Source organism: Acartia tonsa, chromosome 4 (assembly GCF_053477335.1).
Source record: "Acartia tonsa isolate MP-2025a chromosome 4, ASM5347733v1, whole genome shotgun sequence".
Taxonomy (NCBI): domain Eukaryota; kingdom Metazoa; phylum Arthropoda; class Copepoda; order Calanoida; family Acartiidae; genus Acartia; species Acartia tonsa.
Window position 1 is genome coordinate 34,991,411 of NC_137263.1, and position 23,301 is coordinate 35,014,711.

At 33.5% G+C, this 23,301-nt stretch overlaps 1 protein-coding gene across 2 annotated transcripts in view; it reads right to left on the minus strand.

The window, feature by feature from the left end:
- The window catches only part of Rgl (Ral guanine nucleotide dissociation stimulator-like), a 102,160-nt gene that overhangs the window by 52,437 nt on the left and 26,422 nt on the right, over positions 1 to 23,301 (minus strand). The window contains exon 2 of one of the 2 annotated variants that reach the window (XM_080157795.1): positions 13,100 to 13,222. In XM_080157795.1, coding sequence (XP_080013921.1) covers positions 13,100 to 13,132 — 33 coding nt within the window. In that variant the 5' untranslated portion in view covers positions 13,133 to 13,222. Of the gene's footprint in view, positions 1 to 2,861; positions 3,257 to 13,099; positions 13,223 to 23,301 lie in introns of those variants that run through there. The other variant, XM_080157794.1, reaches the window with a different exon arrangement.

A 23,301-nucleotide genomic window follows, 5' to 3' on the forward strand; every position in this document is an offset into this window, starting at 1 on the left:
GGTTGCTATAACAATCAATCAATCAAGCATAAATATAGGCCATTCAAAAATTAATCTACATTTTAAAAAATTAAGAAAATGTTAATTTCAGTAATTATAGTATTTTTATGAATTATATACATTTTTATTTAAAAAGGGATAAAAAGAGTATTTTATTAATGCATTTTAAAAACTCTCAATTTCTAAATATTGGGTGAAAAGAAGAGAAATTTCTTCAAATTCTGTAAAATATTAAATACAGTGTCCTATTCAAACTACAAAAATATAAACATTAGCAAAATATTAAATATGTACATGAAATAAATAAAAGATTCGATTTCTAAAATAAATTGTAAAAAAACATGTATAGCATCGTATTGCATTAACTTTATGACGAATATTAAACTAAAAATTATAAAAAATAATCAATGAAACTGGTTTAAATCGAATAATTTTCATTTTAATATCCGTGGAAAGCAGTCTATAATATGCGATGCGATAAATAACTAATGTTAATTTTTTCCACCTTTTTTTTCTTTCGCCAATTTTTTTGCTTTTTTGTAGTTTTATGTGAGATAAAACTGCGTTGGCGGGATTGTACACGCTTATGAAGATAGATCACTTAGAACAGGATGCCGTTATGGGGTGAGTTAGGTGTCTAGAATGTCTAGGTGAAGAATAATGGATATAGAATGTATTGTACGTGGACAAAATAACAGGGGAAAAAATATCGTCAATCTAGTTTGCTAACATGAAGATCACTTATTGGTCAGTTCATTCATCTTGTAGAAGGGGAAATGATGGGATAGCAGGACTATATTGGGGGTAGGTTGTTATTTAGCCACAAGTTTTACTTTATTAGAGTGCATGATATCTGGTGTGAGATCCAATTCATTGAAGAATTTTTATAAAATCCATAAAATAATATAAACTAAAGTAGTCTGATGTATGTCTTATTGTTTGTAAGTCTCTCGATCCATGAATGTAACATAAATTAATGTATTTCTGCCTTATTTGCCCTGGATTATAAATCACACCCAAAACGGCATCTTCATATTCAACAATGGATTTCAATATAAGGAGATATTTATTTTTTTATATTGGGTAACGTTAGATACATATATTTATATGGATAATAAATAGGAGAATCTTCACAGGAAATGTCAGATCCCTATCTCATATTGCTGAATTGTAGACATTTCAGAGGCAAGTAATATATAGATTTAATGCTTTTTGACCAAGAGAATCTAGAATTTCAGTCGTCTTTCTAAAATAGCAGACAAGCTAATATGTTAAGGCGGACATACATTGTCAGATATAGCGTAGATGTGCTACTTCTCAAGTAATTAATTCTAAAATTGTGTTAGAATTAGAAAATATAACATTGGTAAGTGTTGTCAAATATTTAAAATTGCTCAAAATTGTATATTTGATGTTCTAACTAGGTTAAGTACTAAAAGAATATACATATTTGATTTCATTTTGAATAAATTCATTAAATTAGATTTTTACCAGTAGAAAAAAAGGATATTCAATATTCATATCTGAGATCTTAAGGATTGAATTATAAATTAATATATATCCCATATGTAGGTGATATGAAATAACCCCTACTGTAGAATACAATTATTTGTTGAAAAGTTTTGAGCCAACCAATCAAAATTCAAAAAAAGTACCCAAAGTTTTACATTTCAATGTCCCCTTCCTCCCTGGCTTTATATAAATAAAATCAATTACTTTAAAGGTTAGGCTTATATTTATATTTATATTAAAGTTATATTATTTCTTTTTGGTTTAAGTGTAAATTATTTATTTCATATGCATTTATGGATGAATTCAGCCTTGTTATTCTTTACAAAGGAGAGTAAAGTTATTTAAATATTGACACAAAGCTATACATGTAGCAATAAAATATTCCTTTTCAAGTTTTTTTTTCTGTTTACAAGCGCATAGTTACTCTTTGAAAAAAAATGTTCCTTTATCTTTGTATTTAAACAGATTTCGCTTTAACTTTTAATTAATGAACGTTTTATTTTTTGGGTATTTTTATGAAAGAAAATGTTTTAATTTAAATTTTTTTAATAATCTAGTAAACCTATAAAATTAAAGCCTAATATTCGAATTCAATATAAGATGGTTAATAATAAAAAAAAAACTATCGGTTAAAGATATTTCAGTTTTTATTTAAAAAGTACAATAAATTAAAAATTCAAGACTTAGGTGTCACCATCTAAAAATGGTTTTAGCGCATTTGTCTTATAATCAAATCTTCTACCCTTTGCAAGAATGGCTGCAAAACGCTTCAAAATTGAGATATAGTTCTAAATATTGATACTGATACTATTGGTGACATGTACTAGAATTTTTTGAAGTTTGAAGGCCATATCTCAACCAGGGAGGGGGTTTTGGGTCCTAAATTACTCCCTCAATTCTTGCAAAGGGTAGAAGATTTGAGCATAAGAAAAATTGCGCTAAAAACATTTTAGATGTTGACACCTAAGTTTTGAATTTTTTAATTTACTGTACTTTTTAAATAAAAACTGAAATATTTTTTTGCCTTTCTTATAATGGTTATAAAAAACGAAGAGAATACGCCATTAATCATTAAATTCTGATAACTATAAGTGGGGTAAAATTGCTTTCAAAAAAGTTCTCATAAAAAAAACACACTGCAGAATATGGAGGATATTATGAAAAGGGAAAAACTGTTGTCATTTTAGGTTGCTAACATGAATATAACTTATTTGTCAGGTAGTTCATCCAGTAAGTGGAGAAATGGTGGATTGGGCGTTATCTTAGCCAGCTACAAGTCTCACTTTATTAGAGCACATGATAATCTGGTGTAAGATCCTAGCAATCATAAATCCATTATAAAATCTTACATGATCAAAAGGATCTAAATATTGGAAGCCAACAACATCAAAAGCAAATGGACTCCAAGATTTTGCCTTTTCCTCCCGTGTCCCGCCGACTCCGCCGTATCTGGCCTCCCGATTGAACCCAGACCGCCGCCGAACAACGGGCTGCTTTTGCCGTTGTCTCTGCCGACGCCTTACCACGTCACTTCCACCGTTAATACCGTTGTAGCCGTTAATGTATTCACTATTAACAATAACGTCAAGAATTTTATTATCTTCATTTTTAAATGTGTATGATATTAAGGTTACAGGTTGAACACGACTGAACGCCACTGTTGAAATAACCATTGCTTTTTAAAGACTAAATTTCTACTCTTTAAAATTTAATTTTTAATCACTTATTAAGATGTTCAGATGTTAAATTGCTGAGCTTAATTCAGCTTGAGTTAAAATGCTTTATCAGCACATACGTTTTTTTTTACATTTCTTGTTTTTTAATTGTACTTTTTATAATTTAAATAGTTTTTTTTATTCACTTTTTAAATGAGATTCTAATTATTAAAATTTTCAGTCACATACTAAAATAATTTTGTCTATTATAATACTAATCAAATCGCCATATCAGTATGATAACAACGACTGACTGATTTAAATTAGATTTTTTTGTAAGTTAAATTGATGAATATAATACTAATAGTTAAATTGTGATTACGCAGAAATAATAGATTTTGTTGTAACCTGATATTCAGACATTTCTAGAGTTATACTACTTAGAAAAATAACAGTAATGTAAGAGGTATAAATCAAGCAGTTATATTATTGTACTTTATCAAATTATACAACTTTAGAAACAGCTTATTGCTTTTATATGTGGTGGACATAGAATAAATTAGACTTTTAAGCAGAGTGTCAATTTTAGTTCAGCTTCTAATTAATCAACAAATCAAAATTAAATCAAAAAAGTTGTAAGGCCAATGAATAAGAGAACGTTATTACAAAACTTTGGGAACTAGTGTAATAAAAAGCCCAAGATCCCCTCCCCCCCCCCCCCCCCTGAATTGTACTAAATTTTGGATTCGCTTTCTTACTTTATTTTACATTTAAAGGCTTAAACATTCATAGTTTTTAATATTTTGATGAATGTTAGATAAAAATATTTAGCAGATTTCCTATAATTTTCTATGACAGGTGTTTTATGTGTTTCAGACTATTCTGTTTTTATTGTGATTTCTATTTTTTTTTAATTATAAAAAAACATTTTGGTATAAAGTCCATAAAATATTTATGACGGGTACTTTTTGACACTAATTCTCAAGTAGTTGGAAGTATATGCATGGATTTGTTGATTATAATCTCTATTACGGCAGAAACGATAGGTATTCTTAATAAAATAAAAATATGTCCAACGAATGCTTAAAAGGCTGTCAGGGGCGAAGCCTTTAGGAATAACATATAAAACGCATCTAATTCGCCAAAATTTTGATTTTATCATTATGCATTTTAGTTTTTAAAACAATTTCAAAGCTAGATTTCACGAATGTACTTCAAAAATAATTTACATAACTGCTGCCTTTTTAAAACTTTTATAAAATTATTTATCCGTCGGTTTTTTATAAATTAGAATCCGTGACAAAAATTATAACAGCTAAATTTGTAGTAATTTGAACACTACTAGTCCTACTAATCAGGACTTAATAAAAGTCCCAAGAGTTCTCAAGCGAATGAGAGAACGTTGAAAAAACCTTTAATGGACAGAATAATTTGCAGTCTTATGTCCCCCTCCATTCCTGTTTTATTATTTCTTTTTATTTGATTTTAAAAAAAACTAATTTAAAACTGACTATAAACACAAAATGAGACGCATAAACATATTTTTCCGGGAACTATTCAAATTTCAAATCAAAGCATATCACTAAAAATCTCATATTAACATACAGAGAAAAAACCAGTACAAAATAACAAGGATGAAAATATCAATATACGGATTGTTTAGCGAAGCTTCTAAATTTTTAGGATCGGCCCGTGCGTCCGTCTGCACCAGTTAACGTTAATTTAGGCATGTTAGAATTGTCCTATCAATTTAGAAAGACTAAACAAATAATATTGTATGTTCATTGTGTTCATGGTTTATTTGGCATTTTGTATTTTGAAGAACTAAAAAAATACCTTTTTAAGTTAGTTTAGGTTAAGTGAGGGCCTGAAAAGCCATCATAGGGTTAGATAGAAGTATATTTTTGCATTATCAATTTGTAAAAATAATAGTTTTTAGACAACCAAGAGATAGATATAACTATTAATTTATCGATATCTATTCGTACTTAAAATTCATAAATTTTATCTAAAACAAAAAGTACATTAAGTTAGGAGAAGGGAATTCTACATTACTTAATAAAGATAAAAATTATTAACTGTGCAAGAGATATTCATGATAAATTTTTAAAATTCCTTTCATTTTATTTTTGAAAATATGAAACGAATAAAAAAAATTTAAGTTGGTCTATATTTAGTCTTTTATACCTATTACATTAAAACTTTTTAAAAAGAAAATTTATCTTTATTTTGGTCTAGTATTTTTGAAACAATTATAAACTGCCAAGAAAAGCAATCCGACCCTGTACCCGATAAAATATAATCCAGTATGACTTCTAAACCTATTAATATAAGCTTACACAGAACCGTTTCTGAGCGATACTGAGAAATTATGTATCGTAAAGTATTATAGACAATTTACTACAAATACCTAAATAAAACTGGCATTAATTTTAAATTCAAAATATCAGGTAATAAAGAAATGGCCTCTTTATCTCCACTATATGCGATTGCGCAGCTAGTCAATAAAGGTAGCAAAAATTAATAAATAAACTATTTATTTTGGTTATATAATAAAATCTAAGTTATACAATTAAATAATAATAGTATTAATTACATTTATTCAATTCAGTTCAAAATTTTATCTGTTTTTTATGTACTTGAACAAATTAGGAAATTTAAAAATCTGCATTTTAAAACATTCTGTTGCAGGATTTAAGAAACTAATTTATAAAAATGTGGCTAATGGCATCCTCTCTGTCAAAACTGTTCTACATTCTGGGACGTGCTACTTTTGTATCATGTATGTATGTTTTATTATAAAATTTGTGACATGCTAATGTAAATATAAAGGGTGGGAATTCCTAAATTGCATGAAACCGCAGAAATTCTTATTTTCCTTTATCTCTTGACATATCAAGACGAACACAGCTATTCAAGAAGCGTGGCTGCTAATAAATTATGTAATTAAACAGTATCTCTCCCAGACAAATTTTATGCTGTTATTATATCAACATGAAATAAAATGTAAACAAAAGAACATTATATATATTACGGTCACTGGTCAGCCAAGAACATATTCGTTACATTAACCTTATATAAAAAGCTTATGTATAAAAGTAATAGAAAGTCTATGAGTTTTTCTGTCTAGAGGTCTGTCTGTTTATAGTTATACCGAAGGATCTTGCTAACCGTTGTACCGTTCACCTTTGCAATGTAGCGTCTTAAAGGTCATTTTAAAAAAAATAACCTCCTAAAAATCTTAATTACTTCTTCTTTTTAGAATTAAAATTTTCAGTCCCGGAGGCCTCAATGGGCGTAGCAACTGGCTATAAATAATATGAAAAAGGTAAGTAATATAAATTCTAATAAACCTTACTACATGCTTTAAAACCAATTTTATAGTTCAGTAGGGTTGTTATTTATCCCAGATTTTTGGTGTATTTTTTTATGTATATTATCAATTTTATGGATATATTTATTCTTGTTCTTATATAAATTATAAAATGTTATAAAGACAGTAGTGTAATTGCAGGGGCCGGATGGAAAAAAGATTTAAACAATAAATTTTTCTTTCGTTTATTTGTTTAGGTTAGGTTATATTGGGTACTGGGCCGGTAGACCTACAGGGGCTAGGCATAGAAGAAGAAAAAACTCCACCCTTACCCTCCTAATTTTCAATTCATTTCAAAAATAAGGGGAGGGTGGCCTCCGATAACCAGAACGCAGTTGTTTTACTTTGGAAAAATGAAATTCTTTTTTCACTGCTTATAAAGTTGAGTCCGTAAATTAGTTTTAAAAAATACAAGTTATGCCCTTGTAAAGTGTTGTTTTCAAATGAAATAAATAAAAGTAATTTCTTTGTTAAAAGTTGTTTACATTTTAACAAGGCTAGTCATCTTACCATTTCAAGTAGTGGCGAAGCTACTCTATAACTTCCTTTTTTCCGTCCGTCTGTCTACCTTTAAGGTTATGGAAAAATACGTGATTTTCTTGGGTGTAATTGAAGATAGTCAGCTAAAAGAAGATTCCTTGGTTGGTCAGTAATAATATTTGGTACATTTCTACGTACAAAATATAATTACTTAATATTATTGTAGCTGGCTATAATTAATTTTTAATATTATGCTTTTCAGAGCTATTCCTATGTGTAGCTTTTAGATCCAAAAAGGCTTTTATCAGGTTAAACTTTATCGTTCTTGTTTATATTGTATTATTTCGTAATCAAGAATAGTATATAAAGACTAAATAAAAGAAAAAGAACAAAAAAATTCAATGAAATTTTCATCCAGACTTCTTTATTGAAAATATTTAGAAAAAATTAATTTATCTTACTTTTACCAATCTCTGGTCTTCACCAGAATGTCAGAAATTTTTTAAAAATATTCTTTGAGCAATTTTTAAAGTGATTTTTAACATTTTCAACTTGGGGGAAGATATATTTATCCTGTATTGACCTATTCAAAAATCTTCGAATAAACATATATTAGTTAACTTGAGAAAGTGCAGGGTGGGAGTAGAGTTGAAAATTCGCGTAGGAAGAAACATCATACATATTTGATACAGGTGTCCTATCAATTACACACAAAAATAAACTAAGGACTGAGGGGACTGTAAATCATACTGGTACCCAAAGTTTTACAACCATACTCTCTTATTTGTTGGCTTAAAAATGTTGGTAGTTTTACTGGATCCCTAATTGGTTAGTTTAAAAGAGTAGAGTTTAAAAAATTTTCAACCAATAATTGTAATGAATAGGATGAGTTAAACCTGAAACAATCACTGTAATTTATTTACTATTTTTTGTTTGTTTGCGATTATATGACATTGCAAATAAACAATATGAGCAAGTAATAATACTTTTCTATTAAGTAAATAAACCAAAAATAAAGATTTAGCTATTAAATAAATTTTTTTTTACACCTTTATAAGATTCAAAAGATATCATTTTGAAGTTTATTATATTGATTGAAACCTAATGCAAATTATCATCCAATATATGCTAAAATTTTTCAAAACGATTGTGTTGTTCCTGTCAGGCTTTAGGCCATTTTTAGACAAAGATGCTGTTATACTTTTTTATCACTAGCAGATTCGCCTCTAGCATATAGAAGGGAATAAAAAAATAGCCTAAAACCTATTCAAGACTTGAATCTGAAATACAAATTAGATTAAAACCATCCCAGGACCTCTGTGAAGCTTCCCTAAAATGGAAAACCGAATCTGTTCATTAGAAATCTTGAGCTACAGAAAAAAAACTTATTATTTTATATTATAGGATTAGAAATTGCTGTAATGAAGAGACTCTTAAATATGCTCAATGCACTCACACACACATCTTCATACAATCCTTGTCAAAAAAAAAGAATTAGGGTGCTTAGCCCTATCTAAATCATCAAAAGGATCTATATATAAAAGAGGTATACACTATATATGCACAACAATGTACAGGATTATCTTAAAAAAAGGATCAAATAAAAAATTAATTCTTGTGGGCATCAAAATTTAAAAAAAAAATTTGATTAATTTTTTAATAATTCAAATTATACAATTTGCTTCCTTGTAAAGCATTAGTTTTTGTAAACTATATCTAGTTAATAATGTAATAAAAAATATAAATGTATTCATAAGTTGAATATACAAATACTTAACAGTAAAATGTATTTTTCGTCTATATTCAAAAAACAATATGATTGTTATTGAATTAAAATCAAGAAGAACTTGCAATTATCTAAATCCTCTGTAAAAAAAAAATGCTTTTTTTTGATCAGCCTGTAAATTATCTGTGGAATGGATATGGAATTTGTGGATATTGTGAGAGATTCTCGCATACCCTGATAAAATGTTTCTCACCAGCTGGCTTAAGTAACGAAACCCCATCCCCCCTCATTTAGACTTCATCCCAACCCCTCCCCTGACATTGCGGGAACGTATTGACCAAATATGAGGAGCATATAAGCAACCTAAATTTACAAACGAAATTCACCTGTCACAATATCCACTAATTCTATATCCATTTACGTAGGGTACAACATAGATCATGAACTAAACATATATTTTCATCATTTTTAGTTCACAGTTTAAGGAGAAGATATTAAAATAGAACTAATTTATTTGGATAAAATTATAAGACAACATTAAAAAAAATTATAGGTACTTCTTTGTAGTCATTTGTAAACGTTACTTTCTATCAGTCTTTCTTGTCACAATTATAGAGTTGCTACGATTCCATCATTATTCCATCCTCATCTCAAGTTTAACTTCGAAAGACTATTTTAAGAGAACTACACCAACGTTAAGAGCTATCCGTAACATACGAATTGGCCTTAGATGTAAAAGGCAATACTTTTGAAACATTTGTGCCAGTGATTATCCCTGGGTAAAAAATGAACATTATGCAAAAAAAAAGTGAAAATTGTATCTTGCACTATATTCACGAACATGACAATACCAGGGAAATAGGGAAAATAATTTAGATTTAATTAGAATCGGTTCTCAACCATACTGAAAAATTATGTATAGCATCGTATTATATCCACAAATATAAAAAAGATAATAAAGTTTATACCAGTTTTGTTAGCCCAGGCCTTCGTCCACTCGGGGATATCAAAACTGGATTTATCTTATAATTTTTAATTTGATATCCATGGAAAGCGATAAATATATATGATAAGTTTTATGTTATTGGGTATCCGTTGTCTGAAAATATGAGAATTTTGCAGATTTCCCCCCTAAATCACTGTTCACAATACACCCACACATTTGAAAAGGTGTTAATTCAAAGCTACAAAATACTTTTATTGACTTTTTGTTGGGTTGGACACACGCTTTAGATAGATAATTAGGCTCTAAGCGCTATGGGTTTATTAGTCCTAGATGTAAATAGCTTCAGAGACAATAGAAAAATCTTTTAAAAAATTTATCTTAGGGAAATTTTATCGGCCATTATTCTCCTCCCCAAATCATAGAAACGTTTTAATTTAAATTATTTGAATTTAAACAGTTATATATAAACACCTGTAATATTTGCTTAGATTTTGCAAGAATAATTTTCGCATACATACTTCTTTCCGCAATTTTATAAAAAAAAAATTCTTTAGAGAAAATAAACATACAAGTAATTTGATGTATGTATGTTGCTTAATATCTCAGGAATGGATATGCTATGTATGAAAACTTCGACTTGGCCCTATCTTACTTGCATTTTAATAATTTTTTTTTATTTTGAAGCAAGGTTGATTTGTTTTTCAATTATTTAAAATGTAATCATAATTTGACAATAAAATAATAATACATTTTCTGTTCATTATTTGTTTTTGTTTTAAACTTACATTTGCTTGTTATTTCTGCACTTTGTATGGACCTGATTGTTCTTGTTTAAATACAAAAAATACAAAATATAAATTATATATCAAAAAACAAAGGGTTGCATAGCTAGAGAAAGAAAAACATGTATAGCAAAAAGCAAAGCTGAAGGATAACAAAAGAAAGCGCTATTATCAGATATTCTAAAGGCTAAAAACTCTACTTAATAACAAAAAAAATGAAAGCAGATTAATTTTAAGAGGGGTTTTACAGAAAAAATAATGTTTAACCAATGGACGGAGGGTTATGGCTAAATTGTATGAGGTTTCGCTTTACAATGTAAATGTTACTGGAAAGAATACATATTATTATGTTAAGCCTCCAGTAATAATAACAATTTCATTTTTCAATGGAAAAAGGAGTTAGTTTAAAGGCCAAAAAATAAGGAGAAAGTCATCATAAACATTGAGAATTTAGGATTTTTTAGAGGATAGATATTAGGCTATTTATTAGGGTGTGATTAGTTATCTTTCAAATGGAAACTTAATGAACAATATTAAAATATCAATAGAACCTAAAAAATTACTACTCTTAATTTATGAATGTATTTTTAATATTTTTTAGATTGTTGTTGCTACGCTTCTTGATGAGACCCTTAATAATCATTCTTGTTTTATAAAGCTTAAAAAAAATTTTGTCCTTTTTATCCATCGCATCGCATCGGATTATGGACAGCTTTCCGCGGATTTCAAAATAGAAAATTTTAAGATTTGTTAGCCCAGAGAAGCCGAAGTCCCGGCCTAACAAAACTGGTTTTAATTTTTACTTTAATATTAGCGATAAATTGTCTGTAATACGATACTATGCATGGTTTTTGATTATAGCTGAGAACCGGTTCTAATCCATCGGATGTTAATCCGTTTTGAAGCCATACTAAGAATTTTTTCTTATTCCTTTATCTTGTAAAAAGTGAACTATGTGAAAATACCAAGAGAGAGAAAAAAAAACTTATTTACTCGTAGGGAGAGAAAAAAATCTATTGAAATTGCATGAAATTTAGAATAAAGGGCATTCGAGGATTTTTTTAAATACACTTTTTTTAAACAGGCGAAATTTATTTAAAGGTCAGGTAAAATTACACTTAAAAGGCAATAAAAAGATACAAACGTTAAGTAAATTATTTTTTTTAAACAATGGATATCGTCAAGTTGATAATTTATCATTCATGGTTCTTTTTATATCATTGAGTATGGCTCTAGACATTTTTTTTCAACCTATTATTTAATCCTACTACCGGTTTTGCCCGTAGAGGCCCTTAGGGGCACTTGAAGTGGAAGGGGAAGGGTTGAGTCTATATAAACAATTTTTTTTTTTTGGGGGGGGGTCTCTTTTTCTTGTGGCAATTTAACTTGGGAGAGTTGTGGTACTCTCCCCTAATATGGTTGAAAACCTTCCCAGGCCCCAGGAGGAGCTACACTGTAAAGGACAACCTTAGCGAAAAGCAAGATTCTTCAGTACAGTTAGAAAGACACACAGACATAGATCCTATTACTTTTATATTAGGATTGCGTAAAATTAAGGTTTTTACTAACCAACCCATCTAAAGTTATATTTTTCAGGGTAGCTTCATATTGGTCTCGGATTAGGAAAATAATAATTTCTTGTTTATTGTTCTATTCATAAAAATAATGTATACATGAACTGAAGTATATTTCCTATTTAGGTTAAGTTCTCCTAAATACAAAAGCATTTAATCTAATACTTCCTGATTAATTACACAGAATGGAAAAATGTTCTTATAAACATTTGAACTACATATGTTTAGATATACTAATTTCATATAAAACCATGAAATAAAAAGATTTTGTTGAATTGTTTAAATTTTAAAGATTTTTAAGTACTTTATCATCCTTTAACAAGAAGAATTCTACAAAATACAATTACCCCTTCTGTAAAACAACAAGGATGACAACATCCATAAAAGCGAAGCACTGAAACGGTAGAACAAACGGACATTAAACCTTGTATAGTGTCAGAACTGAATAATCATAATATAAATGTATAAGAGTCAAAGAAAAATTGTAAGTAAATTTGTTGAAAAACTGCTTGATACAGAATAATGTTTATGGACAAACTTACATTTTTAGGACTTGATTATAGAGTTGCTTCGCTTATTGCATTACACTTTGTTGTCCCAGAAATTAATATACCAAAAATCAGATCAAACCGATGATTAGGTCACATAAAAATTTGTTGTTAAAAAAGTTTAAACAATCAACATGTTTAAAATGGACGTACTGACATTTTGGTTATGATAATAGAGTTGCTACGATTTCTAAATCGTACCTAACTACTAAAGGAATCACCATGCAAAATTTGAAATCGATAGGACAATTCTAACATGCCTAAATTAACGAAAAAAGCTATCCGTTACGGACGTACGGACGGACCGACCTTAATTATAGAAAAGCTTCGCTTTTAAAAAAAATAATTTGATGAAGAGTTTATACACTGCTAGATTGTACCAAATGATCCTGTTTTAATTTAATAAAGTCTAATAACATAAGATAGATTAACATAATTGGTAGATGGAAAAACCTAATCAGAATATAGATCCACATAAAAATAATTCCAGGTAAAAAGCTTACCTCGTCCAGGTTGGAGTCCGGGACAAGTTTCATGTTTGCCTGGAGACCTGGTGGAGGTTCATGGAGCTAGACAGGACAGGATTAACTATACACATCTTAGGGACAACAATCACACAAAACAACCTGAAAAAAAAAATAATTATTGATAATGGTAAGAAATATCATATAGTATAAAGTAGCAGGGTTTCAGTCTTGGGATGGTTTTAGGCTCTTTTTCTGCCATTTCTATGTATACCGCTTTGACTACAGATCCCCTAGATACTAGGGGTACATACAAAGAAGTAAGGTATATTGTTTGTCCATTAAGAATAAGATCTTGCTAAACACTAAAATAAATAAGTTCTCCATTTCAGGAAAGCATCACATAGGTCCCGGGGTGGGTTTTAGGCTTTCTTACTTGTAAATTAAGGCCTAGATTGGTTTCAGGGCATTTTTTTCTGCTTCTTTCCTTTCGCTTAAAATATAAAGCCCCATTCTAGGGACGAAGAAAAAAGTATTAAAATAAAATATGATTAAGTAGGAAATTATGGTTTTAATGTATATGTCTATGTTTTTTCATAATTGTCTTTTCAAAAATAAAATTTAGCTAAATGCAAGACAGCTAGTTCAAAAAGGATAAAATAGAGTCAAACTTGTAATTGTAGAAATACAGAATTAGATAAAAGATAGATATAATTTATATTATAAACATGGGATAAAGACAAAAATAGATAGCGACATTGATAGAAAGATAGAATTAGATTGCAAGATATGTAAAAACAGAAGGATGCAATTAGATGAGAAGTTGCTTACTTGCAGTGCACAACAAAACAACAACAATTAAACAAGAATAATTTAATCCAAAGCTGGAATGATAGAATGACGTAGAGTTGCTTATTTGTATTACATAACAACATTAAAAGTTGCTTACTTGCAATGTTCAATAACAAGAAGAATCGGGTATAGTCCTTTCCATGACATCGCTCCATATGGGGCGATGATTTTAATTGATTGCCTCTTATGACAAGGGGCGATGTATTGGCTCCTTGAAAGGAGCGATTTAATAGCCCCTTATAACAAGAGGCGATGTTATGACTCCTTGAAAGGAGCGATTTGATAGCCCCTTGCCCTAAGAGGCGATTAAATGATCCTTTATCGCTCCATAATCGCTCCTTCTAAAGAGGTAATGATATGTCCTCTTATCCCAAGGGGCTATTTAATAAAATATCGCCTCTTCATGGCCCCTTCACGATTTTATATATATATCTGAGTTCCTTGATGGCCCCTACATCGCTCCTTCATCTCTCCTTCTTGAAATTTATATTACATTGTACTTACTTTGATGGCCCCTACATCGCTCCTCCATCGCCCCTTCATCGCTCCTACATCGCTCCTTCATCTCTCCATCTTGAAATTTATACTACATTGTACTTTGATGGCCCCTACATCGCTCCTCCATAGCCCCTTCATCGCTCCTACATCGCTCCTTCATCTCTCCTTCTTGAAATTTTTATTACATGGTACTTTGATGGCCCCTACATCGCTCCTCCATCGCTCCTCCATCGCCCCTTCATCGCTCCTACATCGCTCCTTCATCTCTCCTTCTTGAAATTTACATTACATTGTACTTTGATGGCCCCTACATCGCTCCTCCATCGCCCCTTCATCGCTCCTCCATCGCCCCTACATCGCTCCTTCATCTCTCCTTCTTGAAATTTACATTACATTGTACTTTGATGGCCCCTACATCGCTCCTCCATCGCCCCTTCATCGCTCCTCCATCGCCCCTACATCGCTCCTCCATCGCCCCGTACATCGCTCCTTCATCGCCCCTTCATCGCTCCTACATCGCTCCTTCATCGCCCCTACATCGCTCCTACACCGCCCCTACATCGCTCCTTCATCTCTCCTTCTTGAAATTTATATTACATTGTACTTTGATGGCCCCTACATCGCTCCTCCATCGCCCCTTCATCGCTCCTACATCGCCCCTACATCGCTCCTTCATCTCTCCTTCTTGAAATTTATATTACATTGTACTTTGATGACCCCTACATCGCTCCTCCATCGCCCCTACATCGCTCCTACACCGCCCCTACATCGCTCCTTCATCTCTCCTTCTTGAAATTTATATTACATTGTACTTACTTTGATGGCCCCTACATCGCTCCTCCATCGCCCCTTCATCGCTCCTACATCGCCCCTACATCGCTCCTCCATCGCCCCTTCATCGCTCCTACATCGCCCCTACATCGCTCCTCCATCGCCCCTTCATCGCTCCTACATCGCCCCTACATCGCTCCTTCATCTCTCCTTCTTGAAATTTATATTACATTGTACTTTGATGACCCCTACATCGCTCCTCCATCGCCCCTTCATCGCTCCTACATCGCCCCTACATCGCTCCTCCATCGCCCCTTCATCGCTCCTACATTGCCCCTACATCGCTCCTCCATCGCCCCTACATCGCTCCTCCATCGCCCCTACATCGCTCCTCCATCGCCCCTACATCGCTCCTACATCGCCCCTATATCGCTCCTACATCGCCCCTACATCGCTCCTTCATCTCTCCTTCTTGAAATTTATATTACATTGTACTTTGATGGCCCCTACATCGCTCCTCCATCGCCCCTACATCGCTCCTACATCGCTCCTCCATCGCCCCTTCATAGCTCCTTCTCCAAATTTATATTACATTGTACTTTTATGGCCCCTACATCCCCTACATCGCTCCTCCATCGCCCCTTCATTGCTCCTCCAAATTTATATTACATTCCACTTAGATGACCCCTACATTGCCACTCAATCACCTCTCCATCGCCCCTCCATCGCCCCTCCATTGCTCCATCTCCAAATTTTTATTACATTGCAACTTGATGGCCCCTACATCGCTCCTCCATCACCCCTACATCGCTCCTTCTTCAAATTTCCATTTTAATGGTTTGTTAAGTAGTTAATATTTATTTTAGTTAGGTATATTTAAATCACTTCTTGGGGTTAGATTTTAAGGGATTTAATTTAGAATATCTACTTTACAACTAGGGTATTGCGTCAAAATCAACCACAAATTTAATGTTTTATAAGCAGGAGAGATCCAGTCAATTATATAGATAGATAGATAGATAGATAGATAGATAGATAGATAGATAGATAGATAGATAGATAGATAGATAGATAGATAGATAGATAGATAGATAGATAGATAGATAGATAGATAGATAGATAGATAGATAGATAGATAGATAGATAGATAGATAGATATATAGATAGATAGATATATAGATAGATATATAGATAGATAGATAGATAAATAGATAAATAGATAGATAGATAGATTGATAGATTGATAGATTGATAGATTGATAGATGGATAGACAGACAGATGGATAGATGGATAGATGGATAGACGGATAGATGGATAGATGAATAGATGGATAGATGGATAGACAGACAGACAGATAGACAGACAGACAGACAGACAGACAGACAGATAGATAGATGGATAGACAGACAGATGGATAGAAGGATAGATGGATAGATGGATAGATGGATAGATGGATAGACAGACAGACAGATAGACAGACAGACAGACAGACAGACAGATAGATAGATGGATAGACAGACAAATGGATAGAAGGATAGATGGATAGATGGATAGATGGATAGATGGATAGATGGATAGATGAATAGATGAATAGATGAATAGATGAATAGATGAATAGATGGATAGATGGATAGACAGACTGACATTCTACCTTGTATTATAGCAGCTTCTCCTTGTATCTATGACCTCTATTTTAAATTGCAATGTTAGATTACTCATTTGAATAGATTACTTAATAAATATATTAAAAAAATATATTGAGTTTTTTATTTAGTTTTTTTTATGTTTTTTTTCAGATAAGGTAAAATGATGTTTTATTTGTAGAAGGGGCGTTGTAGGGGCCATATAAATATATTAAAAATATATTAAGTTTTTATTTTGTTTTCTTCTTAGTTACCATCTATGTATTGCAATGTATTGCAAATTTAAGGAAGGAGGGATGTAGGGGCGATGGAGGAGTGATGTAGGGGATATCAAGTTGCAATGTAATATAAATTTGGAGAAGGAGCAATGGAGTGGCGATGAAGGGGCGAAGTAGGGGCCATCAAAGTGCAATGTAATACTAATTTGGAGAAGGAGCGATGTAGGGGCCATCAAAGTACAAAGTAATATAAATTTGGAAAAGGATCGATGTAGGAGCCATCAAAGTAGAATGTAATATAAATTTGGAAAAGGAGCGATGTATGGGCCAGCAAAGTAAGTACAATGTAATATAAATTTCAAGAAGGAGAGATTTAGGGGCGATGAAGGAGCGATGTAGGGGCCATCAAAGTACAATGTAATATAAATTTCAAGAAGGAGAGATGAAGGGGCGATGGAGGAGCGATGTAGGGGCCATCAAAGTACAATGTAATATAAATTTCAAGAAGGAGAGATGAAGGAGCGATGTAGGGGCGATGGAGGAGCGATGTAGGGGCCATCAAAGTATGTACAATGTAATATAAATTTCAAGAAGGAGAGATGAAGGAGCGATGGAGGAGCGATGTAGGGGCCATCAAAGTACAATGTAATATAAATTTCAAGAAGGAGAGATGAAGGAGCGATGTAGGAGCGATGTAGGGGCGATGGAGGAGCGATGTAGGGGCCATCAAAGTAAGTACAATGTAATATAAATTTCAAGAAGGAGAGATGAAGGAGCGATGGAGGAGCGATGTAGGGGCCATCAAAGTAAGTACAATGTAATATAAATTTCAAGAAGGAGAGATGAAGGAGCGATGTAGGGGCGATGTAGGAGCGATATAGGGGCGATGGAGGAGCGATGTAGGGGCGATGGAGGAGCGATGTAGGGGCGATGGAGGAGCGATGTAGGGGCGATGGAGGAGCGATGTAGGGGCCATCAAAGTAAGTACAATGTAATATAAATTTCAAGAAGGAGAGATGAAGGAGCGATGTAGGGGCGATGTAGGAGCGATATAGGGGCGATGGAGGAGCGATGTAGGGGCCATCAAAGTACAATGTAATATAAATTTCAAGAAGGAGAGATGAAGGAGCGATGTAGGGGCGATGGAGGAGCGATGTAGGGGCCATCAAAGTATGTACAATGTAATATAAATTTCAAGAAGGAGAGATGAAGGAGCGATGGAGGAGCGATGTAGGGGCCATCAAAGTACAATGTAATATAAATTTCAAGAAGGAGAGATGAAGGAGCGATGTAGGAGCGATGTAGGGGCAATGGAGGAGCGATGTAGGGACCATCAAAGTAAGTACAATGTAATATAAATTTCAAGAAGGAGAGATGAAGGAGCGATGGAGGAGCGATGTAGGGGCCATCAAAGTAAGTACAATGTAATATAAATTTCAAGAAGGAGAGATGAAGGAGCGATGTAGGGGCGATGTAGGAGCGATATAGGGGCGATGGAGGAGCGATGTAGGGGCGATGGAGGAGCGATGTAGGGGCGATGGAGGAGCGATGTAGGGGCGATGGAGGAGCGATGTAGGGGCCATCAAAGTAAGTACAATGTAATATAAATTTCAAGAAGGAGAGATGAAGGAGCGATGTAGGGGCGATGTAGGAGCGATATAGGGGCGATGGAGGAGCGATGTAGGGGCCATCAAAGTAAGTACAATGTAATATAAATTTCAAGAAGGAGAGATGAAGGAGCGATGTAGGGGCGATGTAGGAGCGATATAGGGGCGATGGAGGAGCGATGTAGGGGCAATGGAGGAGCGATGTAGGGGCGATGGAGGAGCGATGTAGGGGCGATGGAGGAGCGATGTAGGGGCCATCAAAGTAAGTACAATGTAATATAAATTTCAAGAAGGAGAGATGAAGGAGCGATGTAGGGGCGATATAGGAGCGATATAGGGGCGATGTAGGGGCGTTGTAGGAGCGATGAAGGGGCGATGGAGGAGCGATGTAGGGGCCATCAAAGTACAATGTAATATAAATTTCAAGAAGGAGAGATGAAGGAGCGATGTAGGGGCGATGTAGGAGCGATGGAGGAGCGATGTAGGGGCGATGGAGGAGCAATGAAGGGGCGATGGAGGAGCGATGTAGGGGCCATCAAAGTAAGTACAATGTAATATAAATTTCAAGAAGGAAAGATGAAGGAGCGATGTAGGGGCGATGTAGGAGCGATATAGGGGCAATGGAGGAGTGATGTAGGGGCCATCAAAGTAAGTACAATGTAATATAAATTTCAAGAAGGAGAGATGAAGGAGCGATGTAGGGGCGATGTAGGAGCGATATAGGAGCGATGTAGGGGCGATGGAGGAGCGATGTAAGGGGATGGAGGAGCGATGTAGGGGCCATGGAGGAGCGATGTAGGGGCGATGGAGGAGCGATGTAGGGGCGATGGAGGAGCGATGAAGGGGCGATGGAGGAGCGATGTAAGGGCCATCAAAGTAAGTACAATGTAATATAAATTTCAAGAAGGAGAGATGAAGGAGCGATGTAGGGGCCATGGAGGAGCGATGTAGGGGCGATGGAGGAGCGATGTAGGGGCCATCAAAGTACAATGTAATATAAATATCAAGAAGGAGAGATGAAGGAGCGATGTAAGGGGATGGAGGAGCGATGTAGGGGCCATGGAGGAGCGATGTAGGGGCGATGGAGGAGCGATGTAGGGGCGATGGAGGAGCGATGCAGGGGCGATGGAGGAGCGATGAAAGGGCCATCAAAGTAAGTACAATGTAATATAAATTTCAAGAAGGAGAGATGAAGGAGCGATGTAGGGGCCATGGAGGAGCGATGTAGGGGCGATGGAGGAGCGATGTAGGGGCCATCAAAGTACAATGTAATATAAATATCAAGAAGGAGAGATGAAGGAGCGATGTAGGGGCGATGTAGGAGCGATGAAGGGGCGATGGAGGAGCGATGTTGGGGCCATCAAAGTACAATGTAATATAAATTTCAAGAAGGAGAGATGAAGGAGCGATGTAGGGGCGATGTAGGAGCGATGAAGGGGCCATGGAGGAGCGATGTAGGGGCCATCAAAGTACAATGTAATATAAATTTCAAGAAGGAGAGATGAAGGAGCGATGTAGGGGCGATGGAGGAGCGATGAAGGGGCGATGGAGGAGCGATGTAGGGGCCATCAAAGTACAATGTAATATAAATTTCAAGAAGGAGAGATGAAGGAGCGATGTAGGGGCGATGTATGAGCGATGTAGGGGCGATGGAGGAGCGATGTAGGGGCCATCAAAGTACAATGTAATATAAAATTCAAGAATTAGAGATGAAGGAGCGATGTAGGGGCGATGTAGGGGCGATGTAGGGGCCATCAAAGTACAATTTAATATAAATTTCAAGAAGGAGAGATGAAGGAGCGATGTAGGGGCGATGAAGGAGCGATGAAGGGGCACTGGAGGTAAAGGACTATGGAGGGGCGATGGAGAGGCTATGAAGGAGCCATCATGGGGCTATAGTATAGCCTCTTATCATAAGAGGCGATATTAACGCCCCTTCAAAGGAGCTATTAAGAGGCCATGAAGGAGCTATAGCATAGCCTCTTATCATAAGAGGCGATATGAACGCTCCTTAAAAGGGGCTATCACATCGCTCCATATGATAAGAGGCTATGCTATAGCTCCTTGAAGGAGCTATAGAAAATCATCGCCCCATATGGAGCGATGTCATGGAAAGGACTATACCCGAAGAATCTTATCCAAGTTACTATTCAATACCAAACTTTAAAATTCCTCTCTAATTAATAATAAACTTTTAGACTGGGACTGCGGATTTTTTAATGTTAAAATATTTTGCTCTAAGAAACTGCTAATAGTCACCAATTTGACGTGGAAAGCTTCCTTGAATAGCATTTACCCCATATATTATTTTAAATTTATTAATCAAAAACAAAGTACTGTTAGACTATAGGGTAAACTTTCCAAATAAGCAAAATATCCTATATTACACAAGATTTTAATTCTTAAAAACTAAATTACAGACAAGCTGCAAATATTTGAATGATTTAACTGTTGTGTGACTCTAGACTATTCCTAGAAAATTACACAACAAAATTTACATCATTTCCTTTAGTTTAAATCATTGGCAAAGTCAAAATAATCAAAATAGGTTTAAAAGGTTTATTGTTATCTGTCAAGAAGAATCCAAATATGGAGATCATAATTCATTTCTGAGTTTAGTTTAAATGCCAAAAAACTAGCAATAAATAACACGAATAAACTAAACTTTAACTTTTTGGATTATAATGTTAGGTTGAATTTTTAAACTGATTCGCGACTTTTTATTTTGATTAATATTTAAAATTATTTCTAAGTGAAACTGCTCTACAGCTCACCCAATTTATAATTAAAAACAAAATTACTGTTTAAACTTTTTCTCATTTTACATTTAGCATAAATAAAAAAATTTAAATTTTTTGAAAATAAAAAAAAATTAATTAACTACAAGTCATCAAAAGAATTAAATAAAAAATTAGAAAAACAATGAAAAATTTTTTTAAATCTCAAATTCATGAATATATATTGTGAAAACAATGAATTATCGGATACCAAGTGTAAAATTACTGAAACGAATCAACAAATACCTTTAAAAATTCTACAAATGTGAACAAATTTTCCCGCTATCCTTTTTTTAAGGAATGGGGGGTTGGGCCAGGAGCGGGAGGGTTTTCCTTACAGTTTTCTAACCCAGGATTTAGTTTCGCACTGCAAGTTGAAACTAACTAATCAAGATTTGATAAAAAGTATTCAAAGTTTATGGGCAAATGAATAAAGAATGTGTTTATGAATATTTGGGTACCAATATAATTTAATGGCCACTCTTTCCCTGGCTGTGCTGGAATATAATTTTTTTCAAATATAAATTTTGGAAAGATAAAAAAAACTTCACATTTGTGAATTGGGCTTACTTCCTTTTTGCTTCTGGTATATATCCATATATTATTATAATTATATTTCCTTAAAAAGTAAAACTATTCAAAAACCCGTCAATACCTTTGAAAAATGCCTAAAACCATAGCGTATTCATATTTCTTACCAAACAGCAAAATTGTTTTGGTAAAAAATGCTTAATGTCATTATTAAAAGCGAGCAACTTTTTTAAAAACTGATAAGATGATGTACTAAAAATTTATTCATATCCTTATTTTGGACAAACAAAAATAGTGTAAATTTAAATTTTTGGTGTAAAACTTTGACACTGCTACTTTGAACCACCTAATCAAGATTTTATAAGATTCAAAAGCTTTGGGGACTACCATAAATAACAGATTAATGTCCCCTCTATCCCGGTGTTTTTTTTTGAATTATTTGTACAGGTGACATACCAAGTGCACTCCAAAATATTGGTTTTTTTTATGAAGGAAAAATTTAGAGATCTAATTTAGACACAGATCAGTTACGCTACGTTTGGCTAATTCTGAATATTAGTTGTAAGGTAAAAACACCAAACGCATCCCACAATATTGCTTTTGACGATGAAACCGAAGACCAAATTTGACCTTATACTTCTCCCCCCCCCCTCCCCCCACCCACCCTCATTATTATTCATCCCTCTGCGTATGCATCTTCACTTCAGGATAAGGGATATTTGTAACTGAATTTTGAGTAAAAGCTATTTTTTAAGTATATCTTTTTCAGAGTGTGACCATGCGTAGGTAACGATTAGTTTTATTAGAAAATTTGGCTTTGGTTGGTAAAAAGTTCAATCCAACTAAAATCACTTTTATGGTCACTTTGCAGGGTTCTGCAGCTGCGCGACAGCCGCAACTACGCCTTAAAACCGAAAATCTTTATACCAATCAGAATAGGAATTATAACTAATTTAGAAATTGCCAAAGGTTTAAAGTATCGTTCAATTTAGTATCTTTAAACAAATATCCTACATTTTCAATTTAGAAGTGTCTCTAGAATTTACTAAATTTTCTAAAGTATTATAATAACAAAGTTTTATAATAACGTTACTTATTCGTTAGATCAACAACTTTTGGGACAACTTTTGAATTTTTATTGGTTGGTTCATTAAGTTGAGTGTCCAAAAGGTTCAACCACTAATTGTACTCTAAGGAAGGGATAATTTTGTGTATCATCATTGAGGATGTATTATTGTATATCAATTTATCGTCCATTGTCTTTTCTTATTAGATCCTTGATAAAGAACACCTGAATTAGAAGATTCTAAATTAAAGTTAACTTATCCCTGAACCTCCGTGAG